This window comes from Rhinoderma darwinii, chromosome 1, assembly GCF_050947455.1.
Source record: "Rhinoderma darwinii isolate aRhiDar2 chromosome 1, aRhiDar2.hap1, whole genome shotgun sequence".
In the NCBI taxonomy this organism is placed as follows: domain Eukaryota; kingdom Metazoa; phylum Chordata; class Amphibia; order Anura; family Rhinodermatidae; genus Rhinoderma; species Rhinoderma darwinii.
The window spans coordinates 363,831,141-363,852,482 of NC_134687.1; the positions used below are offsets into that span (position 1 = coordinate 363,831,141).

The window sequence follows — 21,342 nt, forward strand, 5'->3', positions numbered from 1 at the left end:
CTTTCTGTGTTTTAGTGAAACTATTCAGAGTCCTTATGTCCAGCTCTGTACCTTTTTATCTTTCATACATGTTTATATATGTTTAATAAAATTTATTTTTTAATTTTGGCTAGTATGCTCCTCTGTGTCTTTAGTGTATATCATTATATATGGGAGTTGCCCTCTTCCTTATTAGGGTAGTATGCTATACCTTAAGCATCCAGCCCCACACGTGCTATTTGAACTGGTTTGTGTGTTTATAATTCTGTATTCTGTGTTTTTCACAGCTACTGGTTCACAGCTAAATATGAATTTCAGAGCCCGTGACGATACATGGCTCTTACAACTGGACAAGATATTCAATGAGGACCCTGTTTTAGTTTCAACCAGTGGTGATAGGGACAGTAGAGAGCTCAGTAACAAATTGAAGCTCCTTTTAAGTAAAAGAACCAAAATTTGGTGGAATAAGGCCTTCCTCACTAAATATATCTCTCGTGGCATGATACCTAGGGGACTAAGGGTGCAAGTGTTTCCCTCATTTGAAACAGAAAATGACGAATTTAAACAAAAATGGGAAAAACTGGCTGATATCTGCTCTATGGGTTTTATGGACCTTTTGGTCCAGTCGAACTCTAATACATTAGTTGACCTGGAGAAGGAGATAGAGGAGTTACAGAGTACCCTTAAAAGAGATTTCCCCAGTGAGATTATCGCTAAGATCCAAGATGATTTAGACAAGGATTATCTAAAGTGGGAAAAGGATATTTGTGCCATTAAATCTGGGAAATTCCAACGGGACTCCCAAGATTATCTTTCAAATAAAGTATATAAGTGGCGCATGAGACAGGGCAGATCCAGATCTAGATCACTTTCCCACTCAAGATCATCATCAGTCTCATCCCGAATGTCAGGTGATGAGGGCAATAAAGTGAGGGATCCTAACACCAATATCATCACTGGAACTAATCAGGGATCCTTTGGCCCAAGGCGGCAGTATGACAGAAATGTTAAACAGAAGAACATACGCAACTATCAACAAGACAGGAATCCAGCCAACAAATTAGAGGTAATAAACCTATCCTCACATGCCCTCTCTGATGCCCAATGTGAAGTCCTCAGTAAAGGGTTGACTTTTTCACCCACTAACCATTTCAATTTCTTTACAGCGTTGAAGGATCTCCACTTATTTTCCCGTAAACTGATTTTGAAAAAACTTCACAGTAGGAGTGGTGACAATTTTGTTGCTTCTTCCGAAATGGAGAGAGAGGCCCTACAGGCTCTTGAGGAGCTTTTACATGAACAGACTACCGAGGTAACAGGTCCTTTCCCCACGTCTATTATCCCCAGATCCACGAGGTTCCCCCCTTTGTCTCTGTGCCCCCAAGTTGAGATTTTCACCAAACTGGTTATAGATGAATTTAAACTTCTATCTACCCGGAGGGAGGGTGACAACCTTACCTCTTGCCAAAGGAAAGCATTGAGTGAATTACAACTGCTGAGTGATGTTGTCATCAAACCAGCAGACAAGGGGGGGAACATCGTGGTCTGGCCTGTGGCTAAATATGAGAGGGAGGTCTTTAAACAATTGCGTGATAGGAATACATATGTCAAATTAACACATAGCCCCTTGTCCTCTTTTTCATCGGAATTGGCCAAGATTCTTGATAGAGCGTTGGACAAGGGACTTATTCCTAAAAAAATCCATGAGGGACTTCTGATAGATGATCCCAAGATACCAACGCTCTATTTGTTACCCAAAGTACACAAGAATCTTGTGGATCCCCCAGGACGCCCGATCGTGTCGGGCATGGGAGGTCTGTGTGACCCTATCTGCAAATTCATCGACTTTTATCTTAAGCCATTGGTCATTGACCTACCTTCATATGTTAGAGACACGACGGAAGTCCTGGGGAGATTAGATGGTATCCAAATTGAACCTGATATGCTTTTGGTCACGGCAGACGTTGAGTCCCTTTATACCTGTATACGGCATTGTGATGGGATGGAGGCGGTCCGCTTCTTCCTGGGGACTAGCAACCGGGATGTAGAGATGTGTGATCTTATTTTAGAATTGCTGCAATATATTTTGACCCATAATTTTTTTGTTTTTAAGGATCACTTTTATCTGCAGACCACCGGCACTGCCATGGGCGCGGCCTGCGCGCCATCCTATGCAAACCTGTTTCTCGGTCTTTGGGAGAGGCAGGTTTTCCTTGGGGGTGGCGCCCGGGCCGCTGAACATGTGCAGTGTTGGTTACGATACATTGATGATGTATTGTTCATTTGGCAAGGGTCGGAGAGTGAATTGACTGGGTTTATGCAGCAGCTTAATCTGAACCCGTATAACATCAAGTTGACATACAAATCTCATAAACAGCAAATTGATTTTTTGGATGTTCTGATTTTTGCTGACTGTGATGGATTTCTTCAGACGGATGTTCACCGTAAATCCACAGCAGTCAACTCTCTCCTGCATGCATCATCTTTTCACACTCGTCCAACAGTTAAAGCCATCCCGGTTGGGCAGTTTCTCAGGATGAAGCGGATCTGCTCCACAGACAGACTTTTTGAGCGCCAATCAGACGAATTAAAATCGAGATTCGCTGACAGAGGGTATAGTACACGTCTTATTAAAGCGGGGTACAGCAGGGCTAGGAGAACACCGCGAAGTGACCTTTTAAGAACTAAAACATATCGACCAGTAGACAACAATGTACGTTTCATTACTACTTATAATAGCCAATGGGACAAAATAAGATCAATCCTTGAACATCACTGGTCGATTTTGAGATCAGAACCGAGCCTAGCTAAATATCTTCCCCTAAAACCCACGATGACGGCCAAAAGGAGTAAAAACCTTAAGGACCTTCTTACTAGGAGTCATTATGTACCAAAACACACCAACCCTTTTGGCCCGCGGGAACCCACTATTGGATGCTTTCCATGTGGGGGATGCGTTGCGTGCCCGAACATCTGTAGAGCTAGGGATTTCTCAACAGCTGATGGATTAAGAACATTTAAAATCAGGGAGTACATTTCCTGTAGCTCTACACATGTTGTGTATTATGCACTATGCGCATGCCCTAAGATCTACGTTGGCCTGACTTCTAGGCAGTTGAGGATTCGTACAAGGGAACATGTTCGTGATATCTCTAGTGCGAAAACAATAAGTGATGTTGGACAGCTGAAAACGCTGCCCAGACACTTTAAACAATTTCACAATTGCAATCCTGCTTCTTTGATGATCCGTGGCATTGAACATGTTCATTGTGGCATCAGAGGGGGTAATCTGAGGAAGGTTCTAGCCCAAAGGGAGTGTATGTGGATTGTGAAATTGGGATCCATGACTCCCGTTGGTCTTAACGAACAACTTAATTTCACCTCTTTTCTTTAGAATCCCTTATTTTCACTGGTTTTTAACTAGGATTTTAATTATGTGTGTCTGTTTTTCGTAATCTTATAGGTACTTGCTACACCATAGTTCTGACAGCTCCTTGTGATGAGAACTCGTCCTTCCTGATTTGTATATACTCTGGAACACGGAGGGAGAAGAATCTTTGTCTATTCGTACTCCATCTTTTACGGGGGATATAACATATTTCCTCGACTACATGTCCTTTGTCTAAATATCATCTCTGTTTACATATTGCATGTTACATGTAATGACTCATGTATGTATTTTCTTGCTACTCGCAGTATATTAATACTTGTAATATTTCGATACACTTTTTTCAATTATGTAACTGTTTAGTTTCTGTTTTGTGTTTTAATTTTATTTTATTTTATAATTTTCTTTTTTTATTATTTTTATTTTTATTTTTTATATATTCATATTCACACTTTTTTATTCATATTTTATGATTCTAGGCGTCTGTAATGTCACCTTATTGTGTCTGCAACTCACTGCAACTTTTTGTTTTAACCATTTCCTATGGTTGCATCATTATTTCCCTTCATATTTTATATATGTCGTGGATCTTATATTTCACGGTTAGATACACACCACTTTACACCCCTCTTCCTTCCCTTTTTTTTTAAGGGTTCTAATAGATACTTTCTTTTATTAATGTGTCTTTGACATTGTACGTGCAATAGTGTTTATCAGACATTTGTCTATTTTCTAACTTACTGTACCTTCGGTCTATAATGGAGAAGTTCTGATACAGTTCATCCCTAGGCAGTAGGACAATGCTATATATTTCTCCTCTCCCCCCGTGCTCTCCGTCCAATCAGGTGCGCGCGCCCTCTGTGCGACGCTGGTTTGTGGCCGGCCCTCTTCCTTGCCCCCTGTAGCGCACTGCGCATGCCTGGGATCCCTGTACGCGTCGGGGATTCCTGGTGTGCGCTCGAGTGCTGGGGGCTGGAAGTGGGGCATGCCTCATTTCCGGTCTCGACAGATGACGTGCGCCGGAATCTCATTGGACTGAGTCCCACTCGACTCACCTGGGGCTTGCGCTACATATACCTCTCATCTCTTTAGACACTTTACACCCCTTGAGGAAGCACATCGCGAAACGCGCGTTGGGGTTTTTCAACTGACTTTAGCTCAACTCTCTGCATCTATTGATTACTATGGGTAAGTTGCTGTAACAGTGGGTGGACTTCTGGCTTAAGTTGGCAACAGTCTTTGCATCTCTTTCATCTGATATGACTGATGGTCCTTATACCTTTTTCAGACTCCTGCATGCCTATAGGTCATGCATCACCTGAGCTTTATGATATGTCACTTCTTTGAACTTACGCATACCATTGTTGTCCTGTAGTGTCGATGTATATGACTGGCATCATGAATACATTTGTCCGTCCACTTTAACTTGTGTATTGCTACTGCCCTTCATTTTTTGCAATATAGAGAGTTTGTTGCTTTCTGTGTTTTAGTGAAACTATTCAGAGTCCTTATGTCCAGCTCTGTACCTTTTTATCTTTCATACATGTTTATATATGTTTAATAAAATTTATTTTTTAATTTTGGCTAGTATGCTCCTCTGTGTCTTTAGTGTATATCATTATATATGGGAGTTGCCCTCTTCCTTATTAGGGTAGTATGCTATACCTTAAGCATCCAGCCCCACACGTGCTATTTGAACTGGTTTGTGTGTTTATAAGTAAAACTGGGGTAGATTTGAAAATCAAGGGATGTATGATAAATTTTAAAACCCTTTCATACTGGTTTTTCGGCACACGTGTCACATTGATATATTGTGTCCTTCTTTATGCCCCTCTTATAGCAGACTCTGCACCTCTTTTGACTTTTTCCCTTCTTGCCAGTTTGGGGAACTTCTCCTGGAAAGTGTTGCCCTGGTACGACGCGTGTGGCCTTGCTTCCAGAAGTACTGTGTGCCCCCCCTTCCTGGTCCCTAAAGATTAGGTTGTTGATAACCACCTCTTGAAATTCCAGGAAAGTTCCGGTCTGGCCTGTACATCGACGTAGCACGTACGCATTGTACAATGCCATCTATATGATGTGCACGTCCAGCTTCTTATACCACACCGCATGGCGCTGTAGGGCTTCAGGACTTGATCTGACAAGTCCACCCCTCCCATGTACCTATTGTAGTCTAGGATGCAGTCTGGTTTGGGGGTCTCTATACTGGTACCTCGTACAGGTACATGGGTACTGGTGTGGCCATGTATTGTTGTCAATACAAGGACATCTCTCTTGTCCTTGTACTTGACACACAATATGTTGCTGCTAGAATGTGCCCTGCTCTCATCCCTACTTGTTTGCCCAAGCAGAGTTTTCGGGAGGCCTCTCAGACTTATTCTAGCAGTGCCGCATTCCGCAGTACTGCTGGAAGCGAGGCACTTGAAGAGTAGGACGCTGCTATAAAAATTATCCAGGTGGTAACCCTGGTCCAGCAGTGGGTGCACCAAATCCCACACAATTTTTGCATTAATTCCCAGTAGGGGGGCATTCTGGGGGCTGAATACTGATGTCCTTCCTTTCATATATCCTAAATTTGTACGTATACCCTGATGCACGCTCGCACAGCTTATAAATCTTCACACCATACCTTGCCATCTTACTCAGCAGGTATTGGCGGAATTGAAGCCTCCCTTTAAAATGTACCAAGGACTCATCAATAGAAATACAATTCTCGAGGGTGTATGCTTGGGAAAACCGGGCACTGAAACAGTCAAAACTGTGGTCCTCTCGGGGTGGGCACTGCTCATTCTCAGTATAATGTAAGAAGCAAAGTATTGCCTCATAACGCATCCTGGACACGGCCATGCGGTACATCGTGGTGTGGTATAAGAAAAAGCCTCTTATTTTTTTTTAAGTTCCAGTTCTGAAGTGGCTTTGAGGGGCTTATATATTACAAACCCCTATCAAACACCCCATCTTAGAAACTAGGCCCCTCAAAGTATTCAAAACCGCATTTAGAAAGTTTATTAACCCTTTAGGTGTTTCACAGGAATTTAAAGCAAAGTAGAGGTGAAATTTACATATTTATTTTCTTTGTTAGAAAAACTTTTTTTTCAATTTTTTTCTGTACCACAGAAGGTTCTACCTGAGAAACGCAACTCAATACTTATTGCCCAGATTCTCCAGTTTTGAGAAATATCCCACATGTGGCCTTAGTGCGGTAATGGACTGAAGCAGCGGCCTCAGAAGCAAAGGATCACCTAGTAGACTATGAGGCCTTCTTTTTTATTAGGTACCATGTCCGGTTTGAAGAGGTCTTGTGGTGCCAATAAATGACATATTCACTTTATTCTGCGTGGCAATAAGATTATGGTGATACCATATGTTTATACTTTTTTTTATGTCTTATGGAGTTTGCACAATAAAATACTTTTTCTTAAAAATTATGTACTTTTTGTGTTGCCATATTCTAGGAGCCATGACGGTTTTTTTTCCCATCAAGAAAGCTGTGTGAGGACTTGTTTTTTTGCGTAACAAACTGCAGTTTCGATCAGTACCATTTTTAGATACATGCAACTTTTTGATCTCTTTTTATTCCATTTTTTGGGAAGTGAAGTGACCAAAAAATAGTGATTCTGGTACGGTTTATTATTATTTTCTTTTAGGGCGTTCACTGTGCGGGATAAACAACTAAATACTTTTATAGTTCAGGTCGTTACAGACGCGGCAATACCCATTATGTATAGTTTATTTGTTTATTTTTATTAATAATAAAGGACTGATAAGGGAAAAAGAGGGATTTTTACTTTTGTTACTTTTAAAATTTTTATTTTCTTATTTTTACATAACTTTTTTTAAACTTTTTTTAACTTTATTACTTTATCCCACTAGGGGACTTGAGGGCAGGAGGCCCTGATTGCAATTCTAAAACACTGCACTACATGCGTAGTGCAGTGTATTAGAGCTGTCAGCTACTCACTGACAAGAAGCATAGTGGGTCCTGACTTAGTCAGGACCGACTAGGCTTCCGTAGATGGCATAGCCGGACGCCTATGTTAGGCGTTCATTTGCCTAGCCATCATCGCCGGCCACTATCGTGTAGCGGGCCGACGATGGTAGCTTAACCCCTAAGAAGCCGCGATCGCTATGGATGAACGTTACTCCGACGAAGTACTATTCCGGCGCTGAGCGCGAACGATGCACTTAGCACAACGGAATAGTACATCGCTGAGCGTGAAGGGGTTAAGGGGTTAAAATGCCTTCAGGAATTTACAGCGTTGTTTGACCTTTTTGTTTGCGTTTTTTCTTAAGTCGTTGAAGCTAGTGCAAAAGGCGCAGGCAAAAAAAGCTCCAAACGGACGACGCAGGTATTTTCGGGCTCCCATTAATTTCAATTGAAGGTCAGAGATGGAAACCACTCGAAGACCATCAGCCCCCCAGTCACAGTAAAATGACCATCAGCCCCCCACTCACAGTAAAATGACCATCCCCCATTCACAGTAAAATGACCATCAGCCCACCACTCACAGTAAAATGACCATCAGCCCGGCACTCACAGTAAAATGACCATCAGCCCGGCACTCACAGTAAAATGACCATCAGCCCGGCACTCACAGTAAAATGACCATCAGCCCACCACTCACAGTAAAATAACCATCAGCCCGCAACTCACAGTAAGATAGCACCACACAGTCCCCCCTTGTAGATAGCGCCACACAGCCCCCTTGTAGATAGTGCCACACAGTCCCCTTGTAGATAGCGCCACACAGCCCCCTTGCAGATAGCGCCACACAGCCCCCTTGCAGATAGCGCCACACAGCCCCCTTGCAGATAGCGCCACACAGCCCCCTTGCAGATAGCGCCACACAGCCCCCTTGCAGATAGCGCCACACAGCCCCCTTGCAGGTAGCGCAACACAGCCCCCTTGTAGGTAGTGCCACACAGCCCCCTTGTTGGTAGTGCCACACAGCCCCCTTGTAGGTAGTGCCACACTGCCCCCTTGTAGATAGCACCCCCCCTTCCTGTAGATAGCGCCACTCTAGCTCCCTGAAGGAGCAGAATCCCCGTGTGGCCGGGGATTCCGCTCCTGGAGCACTCTGCTTGATGTCTCTGTCCATATACGTTGCCGACGCTGTGACCGTGGATTCCACTCCAGGAGAAGTTCCTGTCGTCTGTATCCATTTATGGACAGTGACGTCATTGGCTTCTCCTGGAGTGGAATCCCCGGTCACAGAGTCCGCAACTCTATCGACGGGGATTCCGCTTCAGACGTTTCCCGTGATGTAAGACATCAAGCGGAGCGCTCCAGGAGCGGAATCCCCGGCCACACGGGGATTCCGCTGCTTCAGGGAGCTACAGTGGCGCTAGTAGATAGCAGAGCATGGAGATACCTCCCTGCTCTGCTATAGTGGCGTCGCTACCGCTGTAGCAACCGCATCGGCTGCTAGCGGTGCCACTGCCCATGGGGGGGCACGGCGAGGGCGCCCTCATGCTTGATGTCGCCGCTAGCAGCCGCTATGGCTACTACAGGGGTAGTGACGCTACTAAGTGAAGAAGCGCCTGGCCAGAAAGGTGACTGCCGGGCCCGGGCGCTTCTGAAACCAGCAAGGGAAGGGAGCCAGCGCAGCGCCCCCTTCCACAGTGCTGGAGTGATGCATCCTGTGCAAAGGCACAGATCGCCGGCCCTGGGTGGAGCTTACAATGAATAATGCGCAAACTGCCTTTTAGGAGAGCAAATTTCCCAAAGCTGGTTTGCTGACACCACATGACGATTAGGCTGGGTTCACACGACCTATTTTCAGACGTAAACGAGGCGTATTATGCCTCGTTTTACGTCTGAAAATACGGCTACAATACGTCGGCAAACATCTGCCCATTCATTTGATTGGGTTTGCCGACGTACTGTGCCGATGACCTGTCATTTACGCGTCGTCGTTTGACAGCTGTCAAACGACGACGCGTAAATTGACTGCCTCGGCAAAGAAGTGCAGGACACTTCTTTGCAACGTAATTTGGGCCGTTCTTCATTGAAGTCTATGAAGAGCAGCTCAAGATTACGGGCGTCAAAGACGCCTCGCATAATGCGAGGAGGAGCTTTTACGTCTGAAGCGACACAGCTGTTTTCTCCTGAAAACAGTCTGTCTTTTCAGACGTAAAAGACAGTTCTCGTGTGCACATACCCTTACAGATGTTGTAACGACATCAAAGATTTGAAAATCTGCAGTGTAAAATGTCTGCAGCATGTGGATGAGATTTTTAAAATCTCATCTACTTGTCATGTACTGTGATCCACTGCGGAATTTACCTGCGCAAAAACTACGTAGCTAAAATCTGCAGCGAATCCGCCACAATCACCTAAGGCTGGGGCTACATGGTGACATTGGCTGTGACATAGGTCACACGGCTATAGATCACTGTGTACCGTAGCCTACATCGTAAGTAATGAAAGTCAATGTGGTCGCTTTGCACCCTGCAAGTAACACGCCAGTTTGAATTTCTTGCAACTGTCATGTCACGGCAACTTGCGCTTCGCGATGCAACCACATAGACTTTCAGTACTTGCAATGAAGGCTTCGGGACATAACAAATTCTTTGGGCGTGTGACCTGTGTCGCGGCCAAAGTCACCATGTAGCCCCAGCCAGAAACTGTACAATATATCAATATATATGAGATAGAGATAATAATCTTTTCTTGTATGACAAAAAAAATCTGCATTTTGATAATTATAATATCTTTATTATGGATAAAATAGATAGATAGATAGATAAAAATATATTTATTGGAAAAAAAAAAAAAGATGTGTGTGTGTGTTACATTACTAAGGGCCCATGCACACGTCCAAAATGACAGGCCGTAATGACGGCCCCATTCAGTTCTATTGACCAAGGATGGGGGTCCATGCTGTAGAACTGGGCTGGGAATTATGGCGCATGTCAGTTGTTTTGTTTTTATTGGCCATGCTCCCATACTTTATATGGGAGTACGGCCCACAAATGCGGGTGGACTTCAGCGGCCGGCCGTGCACGTAATCACTGACCGTGATTACGGGCAGCGGCCGTGTGCATGGGGCCTTAGTCTTCCTCTCTGGCAGCCTGCCAGGAAAGGAAGAAGATACAACCAATAAAAAAGTCTTATTTACTTGCAAACAGACTGTCACAATGATCACATGCCCAGAGGCCACACTTATTTGTCTCAGAGGTAATTGAAGCCGGGGGGGAGGAGCGTCAAACGAGGGAAATCTAAAGGATCTTCTGAAACGTCGTTGCAGAATTAAGTGCGGACCGTTTAGATGTTTATAGTCTATGTGAGGTCCGCAACTGGTTAACTAACAGAAATATTCTTCCTGTGACAACCCCTTTAAATCAGATCTGTAATAAAAAAAAAAGATTGTGCTGATTTGCTAATAGGCGCTTTAAAAGAATACAGCGCACTTAGTTAAGTGATTACAGATGCAAAGCAGCCCGTCAAGCACTGATGACAGGGGCAAAAGTAGTCAGGCAGCATAGTCTGATGACAGATACGCTCTAAAAACCCTATAAATTAAGAATTATTTTAGATAAGATCTGTAGGTTTCTAATATATGGGAACATACCTTTTTTCTTGAAGCACTTGAAACACTGACGTCTTTTCAAAAATAAAATTATGACCACAAGGAAAACCACAATAAATCCAATTATAGTTGTTATGATTGCTGTTTGTAATGGTTGAGTATGATGACCAGAATCTAAGGAAAAGATCACAAAAAAATGTAACTGTAGTTAAGGCTTTACTTATAACAATATAATTATTTTATTCAATTGCAGTAAAATTGTACAACTTGAAAAAAATAAATGTCAAAATTTTCAAATTCATACAGTATGTGGAGTAATGTTGGAAATAAATGCTTAATAGTGTAAGCAATCTCATAGCATATACTGACACCTTATGTTTTCTAGCATCAACCCTTATTGCTGCATGAGGGAAAATTTAAATAGTGACTGCTCTGGCACAAGAAATAGGAACAATGGATAGGTGTGCACAGATTGCTTTGTGTTGCCATTTATGAAGATTTAAGCCCCACCCTTACATACTCTGGTCATAAGTTCTAAACCATGTGTTAGGAAACGTCCGTCCCTTTAAGATGGCCATGACTACTAGTCTAGCTTCTGAGCGGCTCTGGTTTTAGTTGCAGAGCTTATCTCACTTCTCTGTCTTTCTTCCTATCAGATTGAAGGGTGGAGTATATACACCCTGGGTTAGTTCTGTCTTCTTTGTTTGTGACTCTCCTTGTTTGCATGTGTTTGATCAAGCCCCTGACTATGCCCTGTACCTTTTGACTAATTGGACTTTTGGAACTGGACCTCGGCTTGTCTCTGGACTTACCCTTTGCTTACTGATTTGGACATTCTGGTTTTGACCTCGGCAATTCCTGACATCCCCTAGCTTTGTCATTTGGACTTTCTGTTTATACTCTGGATATCTTGTTTTCTGTTCTGGTATTGCCTAGATTGCACCTCTTGTCCAATACCGAACGCTGTTAAAGCAACCTGGGTTCTATGCAGTCAATTCCAACCTGCCCTGCGGTGGGCTCTGGTGAAGACCATGGAGTAGCCTTAGACTCTGCTGATCAGAGTTGTGACGGATTTGAGGTTACAGATTTACTTGCATGCTTGTTCCTGACAGTATCCAGCTGCCTTTGGGGATTCGCTCACATAGCAATTCTATCAATTTTCTCTGGGAATTGCTCAACTAGTGATTCCATAACACCATGCCTGGTCATGCCTTCTGCACATAATGCTCACAATAGTACCTAAACTGACAGTCTTAGGGCCCTTTTACACCGGTCAATTATCGGGCAAACGAGCGTCCACAGAAGGCTCGTTCCAGATAATTGCCATGTGTAAACAGGGCAACGATCAGCCAATGATCAGCTGATTGTATCATTTTAAATGCCGAAAAAATTATCGTTGTCTGAAGCACATCTCCCTATGTAAACAGGGAGACGTGCTGCTGACATTATAGAAATGTATGGGGACGAGCGATCAGAGTAACGAGCGCTCGTCCCCATACTAGCTCCTTGTGAAAGGAACAAACGAGTGCTGATTAACGACCTGTCTCATTGATCGGTGCTCGTTTACACGGCCCAGGTCGGGCCGTATAAGACCACCTTTAGGATTTATTTACACCAACGAGTGTCAAATCAGCCGATTTGTTTCCGTGCGGGACCCGATTTCACAGATCCCTCATAGACTTGAGTCTATTGAGGGATCCGTGAAAACAGGGAAAAAATAGGACATGTCCTACTATTTCACGGGCTGTTCACATGGGCCGTTAAAACAACAGCTGTGTAAATAGCCCCATAGAAGTACATTGATTCTTATGCAGCCGCGTGACAGCCGTTAAAAAAATGGTGGTCACACGGCCGATTTCCACGTTCGTGTGAATAAGGCCTTATGATAATGTCCATATCCTCAGCCTCTTAAAAGTCCCTATGAAGTCAGTCTCAAAGTAGTTCCCACAGTATCAGACACACTGTAGTGCCCATAATGCATAGTAGCGCAGAAGAAAACTTAGCTCACACTCCCATGCTGCATCCTTCACTCCTGCCAGCAGCCCGGAAGTTACATATCAGCAGCCTGTCATTTTTATATTCCGTGCCAATCTCGATCATTAAAGATTACCACAAGAGAAGGATACCTGTGTGACAGGGTGGCTCTGTTACTGATTGTTATTGTAGGGACAGTCTTAGGCCGGACATAGGACATATCTGTAAAGGAATGGGTGCTCCCTGAGGTGAAGGGCTCCATTCAGCTCATGTAAGTTGCATTGATTGTTGCCCTAACTGACACAGACTTTACAATCTCAAAAGCTAGTTCAATAGAACTAGAGCATACCCAAAGGCAAGGGAAATGAGAAATCGGCTTTAGTCATCAAAGTTCTAATAATAATAATCACCTTTATTTATATAGCGCCAACGTATTTCACAGCACTTTATAATTCAGAGGGAATATGTACAGGCAATATCAGATATTACATAGTGACAAAACAGATTAACCATTCAAACAAGAAGAATGAAGACCCTGCTCGCAAGAGCTTACAATCTATGAGGAAATAGGAGGGACACAAAATGTAAAAGTACTTGTTCAGTACAATGGTCCAGCAATTATTTTAAAACATATACATAAATCTGCATTAGCCAGTCACAAGCCAGGATCTGTGTATGACAGACATGAAGTGCATAAGGATGCAAGGAATGTGGGGATACTGCTGAATGAGGGCAGGTTCTGATTACTAATGTAATAGGGGGGCCAAGTAATGTGATTAGGGAATGTTATAGGCTTGTCTAAATAGATGTGTTTTCAGGGTACGTTTAACCCCTTCCCGACCAAAACAACTTTCAGATTTTCATTTTAGTTTTTTTCCTCTCCACATTCCAGAAGCCATAGCGTCTTTATTTTTCCGTCGATATAGTACTATGAGGGCTTGATTTTTGCGGGACGAGTTATAGTTTTTCGTAGCATCATTTATTTAGCCGTATAATGTACTAGGAAATGTGAAAAAAATTATTTGTGGGGTAGAAAATGAAAAAAAACTGCGATTCCTCCATGGTTTTTTGCGCGCTGTTTTTACGGATCTCACTGTGCAATTAAAACAACATGTTAACTTTATTCTGCGGATCAATACGATTACGGCGATACCAAATATGTATAGTTTTTTCTATATTTTACTACTTTTACAAGTAAAAACCTAAGTGTAAAAAAGAAAATTTATTTTGCGTCGCCAAATTCCGAGAGCCATAACTTTTTTATTTTTCCGTCGATTAAGTGGTATGAGGGCTTATTTTTTGCGTAGTTTTTAATAATACCATTTTGGTGTAAATGCGACGGTTTGATCACTTTTTACTTCATTTTTTGTGGGAGATTAGGTGACCAAAAAATAGAGATTCTGGCGTTTACAATTTTTTTTTACAACGTTCACCGTGCGGGTTAAATAATGATATTTTGTAATAATTTTGTATATTTTTTTTTTTTTACTATGCTCTAGGGGAGAAATGGGAAAAGGGGGGTTTTTTGAACTTTTAATTTTTTGATTTTTTTTACACAAAAAAAACCTTTATTTAGCTCATTTTTACTCTTTTTTATTAGTCCCCCCAGGGGACTTCAACCAGCGATCGTTAGATCGCTTGCACGATATACTGCAATACTAATGTATTGCAGTATATCGTGATTCTGACAGGCATCTATTAAGCCCTGCCAGAGGCAGGACTTAATTGGTGTACAAAAATGGCAGGGCTTAATACAGCCGACACCCTGACAGGCATCTATTAAGCCCTGCCATAACATACAGCCGACACCGGCATCGTATGGAGCGAGCTCACTGCGTGAGCCCGCTCCATACTTCCCCTTCCTGGCTATGACGTAACTGTATGTCATATGTCGGGAAGGGGTTAAAACTGTGGATGTTGGGAACTAATCTGATTATCTAGGGTAGTGCATTCCAGAGAACTGGTGCAGCACAAGAAAAAACTTGGAGACGAAAGTGGGAGGTTCGGATAATGGAGGATGTTAATCTAAGGCCGTTCGTAGTGCGTAGAGCACATGTAGGGTGGTAGACAGAGATGAGGGAGGAGATGTAAGGAGGTGCAGCACTGTGGGGAGCTCTGTGGGTGAGAGTAATAAGTTAAAATTTTATTCTGAAGCGAATAGGCAACCAGTGCAGTGATTGGCACAGGGTAGAGGCGTTGGTGTAGTGGTTGGTCAGAAAGATGAGCCTGGCTGCTGCATTCAGGATAGATTGGAGAGGGGAGAGTTTAGTGAGGGGAAGACCGATTAGTAATGAGTTACAGTAATCAAGATGAGAGTGAATCAGAGCGACAATTCAGAGTTTTGACTGTTTCCATAGTAAGAAAAGGGTGGATTCTGGAGATGTTTTTCAGGTGAAAATGACAGGAGCGTGAAAGTGATTGTATGTGAGGAGTAAAGGAAAGATCTGTGTCAAAAATTACCCCAAGACCGTGGGCGTGCTGCCTAGGAGTTCTGGTAGTACCACACACTGGGAGGGAGACATCAGGTTTAGGAAGGTTAGTAGACAGTGGGAACACAAGGAGCTCAATTTTAGAAGGATTCAGATAGAGAGAGGAGATGATGTTAGAGACAGCGGACAGACAATTACTGGTGTTTTGTATTAGAGCGGCGGTGATGTCACGGGAAGAGGTCTATAGTTGGGTTCATCATCATAGAGATGGTACTGGAAGCCAAATCTGCTGATAGATTCTCTATTTGGGACTGTATAGAGAGAAAAGAGGGGTGGACCTACGACTGAACCCTGAGGGACCCCAACAGCAAGGGCAAGAGGAGATGAAGTGGAACTAGAAAATGATACGGGCGGTCAGTTATAAATAATATTGACATATTATGAAATACAGACATTATTTAGCTTGTCATTCATCACATAGCAACTTTGGTGATGTTATTTCAATAACTGTTCTATCAGGAGCTAGTAGTAGGCAAGATTTTCCATTCTTTGCTAGCAATAATTAGATAGAGGTAATTTATTCTAAAGCAGGGATACACAACCCTTTCCGGTCCAAAGGCCACATTCCAGATTGTACTCATTCCAAGGGCCGCAATAAAACTTTAGTGAGTATTTTGGGTAAAACTGATGTATTGTGTTATGCCTAGTGCAGGTCCTGAAGAGATGGTGCATAACACAGAGATTCAAAGAACACCATAGAGATAATCTGCGTGTTATTCACATCCCCATCAGGCTTTTTACTATGCGGTGTACTGCTGTAGTACAACCAAAGCTGGTACAGCCACAATGTCTCTATAACATTGACAGCCACAATTCTCCCCATGGTGGTGACTGCCACAGTGCCCCCAATAATGCCCGCTATAGTACCTACCTATTAGTTTCAGCCACAGTTCCCCTCAGTGCTAGCCATGTGCCACCTATAGTGCAACCCACAAACTCCACATTAGTGTTAGCCACAGTTCCTTTAGTGCAGCTTTAGTGCCACCAACAACAATGTAGTGCCACTAGTCACAATACCCCCCCCATTAGTACATACCTTTTCCTGCTTCTGTGCTGCTTCTATGACTAACGAAGTGCAGGACATGGAATACTCATGTGAGCGCCCTCTTGTTGCTCACATACATTTTCCAGGTCCGGTAATGTATACCCATGTCGAAGAAACCCCTTCCAGGTAGCACCTTTTGGGATGGGTGCTCTAATGGGCTCCCTCTGCTTTGTCAGGTGGTATTCAAATATGGTAATTGAAGTATCAGCAGTGCACCGGGAGATAAATAAAGACAATAGCAATCTCTTGTCTCAATCAATATTCTCATTTATTATCAAGATACATAGGTTAATATACCCTCAGGGCGTACCCTCTAACCAGGGTGTTACCTCTCATGGAACAACCAATCATAACATTTTACACGTAGACTGAAAATACGTCATAGGGTACCTTCCCACTGAGGTCACGTGATCTTTCTAACACCTGCAAATCCTGGCCTACAAACAATAGAAATGTAGGAGGTTTTCATAAGGCTATGTGATGATTTCATATATATGTGTGAAATACTGAGATAAAGATTTAATTGGAAATATAATGATTATTTCAGGTCTAGGCGTTCTGCCAGACTCCTATCTACCAGTATTGAAGGTCACGAAAAAGAACACAAAGTAATAACTTATTCCCTTGTGATTCAAGCAGTACCAGAAAGAGATCATTACAAAATGGAGAATACATATCTTCATAATCCGGCATCCTGCTTGATAATTCATAGTGTAGTTTAATACAGAGAACATAAGCAATTTGACCATCCATCACACCCATGATAGATTCCATACAGTGGCATCTGTCACACATAGGCTTTGATGTAAAATAATATGCATACCGCGCGGTCTACATTTTTTTGCGAGATCCCTCAGGATGGAATAACATAGTATACTACATTATTCTAGCATCCAAATAAAATGTATACCGACGTATAGCAGTCCGACGGAGGCCAAAACGACACTCTTTTGGCCTTCGTCGGGCTAATGGAGCCCTATGGACACATTTAGCATGTATGCAGGGAGCTTTCCCAACGTACACGCTATATGAAGGGCTAAAACATTATGTGAACAGGCCCTTACTTCTATCTTTTTATCTTTCATTTTTATTTTTCCTTTAAACCAAATGGAATATTGAACTAATGTCTGATCTGTGATGAGAAACTGCTGTGGAATTTTAACATTTTCCCACCGTATCTATCGTATGGACATCAGTGCTTTGGTCTTCTAGCTGTCTTGTATTTGTGAAACACGTCTTGCTCCAGACCCCTCCGTGCATGGATCGCACGTCTCATTCATTGGATTTACTTAGGAGAGCTGACCACCTTTTCCCTTTCTACTAAAAAGGAATGTGGGGATACTGCTGAATGAGGGCAGGTTCTGATTACTAATGTAATAGGGGGGCCAAGTAATGTGATTAGGGAATGTTATAGGCTTGTCTAAATAGATGTGTTTTCAGGGTACGTTTAACCCCTTCCCGACCAAAACAACTTTCAGATTTTCATTTTAGTTTTTTTCCTCTCCACATTCCAGAAGCCATAGCGTCTTTATTTTTCCGTCGATATAGTACTATGAGGGCTTGATTTTTGCGGGACGAGTTATAGTTTTTCGTAGCATCATTTATTTAGCCGTATAATGTACTAGGAAATGTGAAAAAAATTATTTGTGGGGTAGAAAATGAAAAAAAACTGCGATTCCTCCATGGTTTTTTGCGCGCTGTTTTTACGGATCTCACTGTGCAATTAAAACAACATGTTAACTTTATTCTGCGGATCAATACGATTACGGCGATACCAAATATGTATAGTTTTTTCTATATTTTACTACTTTTACAAGTAAAAACCTAAGTGTAAAAAAGAAAATTTATTTTGCGTCGCCAAATTCCGAGAGCCATAACTTTTTTATTTTTCCGTCGATTAAGTGGTATGAGGGCTTATTTTTTGCGTAGTTTTTAATAATACCATTTTGGTGTAAATGCGACGGTTTGATCACTTTTTACTTCATTTTTTGTGGGAGATTAGGTGACCAAAAAATAGAGATTCTGGCGTTTACAATTTTTTTTTACAACGTTCACCGTGCGGGTTAAATAATGATATTTTGTAATAATTTTGTATATTTTTTTTTTTTTACTATGCTCTAGGGGAGAAATGGGAAAAGGGGGGTTTTTTGAACTTTTAATTTTTTGATTTTTTTTACACAAAAAAAACCTTTATTTAGCTCATTTTTACTCTTTTTTATTAGTCCCCCCAGGGGACTTCAACCAGCGATCGTTAGATCGCTTGCACGATATACTGCAATACTAATGTATTGCAGTATATCGTGATTCTGACAGGCATCTATTAAGCCCTGCCAGAGGCAGGACTTAATTGGTGTACAAAAATGGCAGGGCTTAATACAGCCGACACCCTGACAGGCATCTATTAAGCCCTGCCATAACATACAGCCGACACCGGCATCGTATGGAGCGAGCTCACTGCGTGAGCCCGCTCCATACTTCCCCTTCCTGGCTATGACGTAACTGTATGTCATATGTCGGGAAGGGGTTAAAACTGTGGATGTTGGGAACTAATCTGATTATCTAGGGTAGTGCATTCCAGAGAACTGGTGCAGCACAAGAAAAAACTTGGAGACGAAAGTGGGAGGTTCGGATAATGGAGGATGTTAATCTAAGGCCGTTCGTAGTGCGTAGAGCACATGTAGGGTGGTAGACAGAGATGAGGGAGGAGATGTAAGGAGGTGCAGCACTGTGGGGAGCTCTGTGGGTGAGAGTAATAAGTTAAAATTTTATTCTGAAGCGAATAGGCAACCAGTGCAGTGATTGGCACAGGGTAGAGGCGTTGGTGTAGTGGTTGGTCAGAAAGATGAGCCTGGCTGCTGCATTCAGGATAGATTGGAGAGGGGAGAGTTTAGTGAGGGGAAGACCGATTAGTAATGAGTTACAGTAATCAAGATGAGAGTGAATCAGAGCGACAATTCAGAGTTTTGACTGTTTCCATAGTAAGAAAAGGGTGGATTCTGGAGATGTTTTTCAGGTGAAAATGACAGGAGCGTGAAAGTGATTGTATGTGAGGAGTAAAGGAAAGATCTGTGTCAAAAATTACCCCAAGACCGTGGGCGTGCTGCCTAGGAGTTCTGGTAGTACCACACACTGGGAGGGAGACATCAGGTTTAGGAAGGTTAGTAGACAGTGGGAACACAAGGAGCTCAATTTTAGAAGGATTCAGATAGAGAGAGGAGATGATGTTAGAGACAGCGGACAGACAATTACTGGTGTTTTGTATTAGAGCGGCGGTGATGTCACGGGAAGAGGTCTATAGTTGGGTTCATCATCATAGAGATGGTACTGGAAGCCAAATCTGCTGATAGATTCTCTATTTGGGACTGTATAGAGAGAAAAGAGGGGTGGACCTACGACTGAACCCTGAGGGACCCCAACAGCAAGGGCAAGAGGAGATGAAGTGGAACTAGAAAATGATACGGGCGGTCAGTTATAAATAATATTGACATATTATGAAATACAGACATTATTTAGCTTGTCATTCATCACATAGCAACTTTGGTGATGTTATTTCAATAACTGTTCTATCAGGAGCTAGTAGTAGGCAAGATTTTCCATTCTTTGCTAGCAATAATTAGATAGAGGTAATTTATTCTAAAGCAGGGATACACAACCCTTTCCGGTCCAAAGGCCACATTCCAGATTGTACTCATTCCAAGGGCCGCAATAAAACTTTAGTGAGTATTTTGGGTAAAACTGATGTATTGTGTTATGCCTAGTGCAGGTCCTGAAGAGATGGTGCATAACACAGAGATTCAAAGAACACCATAGAGATAATCTGCGTGTTATTCACATCCCCATCAGGCTTTTTACTATGCGGTGTACTGCTGTAGTACAACCAAAGCTGGTACAGCCACAATGTCTCTATAACATTGACAGCCACAATTCTCCCCATGGTGGTGACTGCCACAGTGCCCCCAATAATGCCCGCTATAGTACCTACCTATTAGTTTCAGCCACAGTTCCCCTCAGTGCTAGCCATGTGCCACCTATAGTGCAACCCACAAACTCCACATTAGTGTTAGCCACAGTTCCTTTAGTGCAGCTTTAGTGCCACCAACAACAATGTAGTGCCACTAGTCACAATACCCCCCCCATTAGTACATACCTTTTCCTGCTTCTGTGCTGCTTCTATGACTAACGAAGTGCAGGACATGGAATACTCATGTGAGCGCCCTCTTGTTGCTCACATACATTTTCCAGGTCCGGTAATGTATACCCATGTCGAAGAAACCCCTTCCAGGTAGCACCTTTTGGGATGGGTGCTCTAATGGGCTCCCTCTGCTTTGTCAGGTGGTATTCAAATATGGTAATTGAAGTATCAGCAGTGCACCGGGAGATAAATAAAGACAATAGCAATCTCTTGTCTCAATCAATATTCTCATTTATTATCAAGATACATAGGTTAATATACCCTCAGGGCGTACCCTCTAACCAGGGTGTTACCTCTCATGGAACAACCAATCATAACATTTTACACGTAGACTGAAAATACGTCATAGGGTACCTTCCCACTGAGGTCACGTGATCTTTCTAACACCTGCAAATCCTGGCCTACAAACAATAGAAATGTAGGAGGTTTTCATAAGGCTATGTGATGATTTCATATATATGTGTGAAATACTGAGATAAAGATTTAATTGGAAATATAATGATTATTTCAGGTCTAGGCGTTCTGCCAGACTCCTATCTACCAGTATTGAAGGTCACGAAAAAGAACACAAAGTAATAACTTATTCCCTTGTGATTCAAGCAGTACCAGAAAGAGATCATTACAAAATGGAGAATACATATCTTCATAATCCGGCATCCTGCTTGATAATTCATAGTGTAGTTTAATACAGAGAACATAAGCAATTTGACCATCCATCACACCCATGATAGATTCCATACAGTGGC

At 42.6% G+C, this 21,342-nt stretch overlaps 1 protein-coding gene across 1 annotated transcript in view; it reads right to left on the reverse strand.

The window, feature by feature from the left end:
- The window catches only part of LOC142652040 (programmed cell death 1 ligand 2-like), a 123,920-nt gene that overhangs the window by 45,690 nt on the left and 56,888 nt on the right, over positions 1-21,342 (reverse strand). Inside the window, exon 5 of the mRNA XM_075827416.1 lies at positions 10,939-11,070. Within this exon, the coding sequence (XP_075683531.1) occupies positions 10,939-11,070 (132 nt within the window). The remainder of the gene's footprint in view (positions 1-10,938; positions 11,071-21,342) is intronic.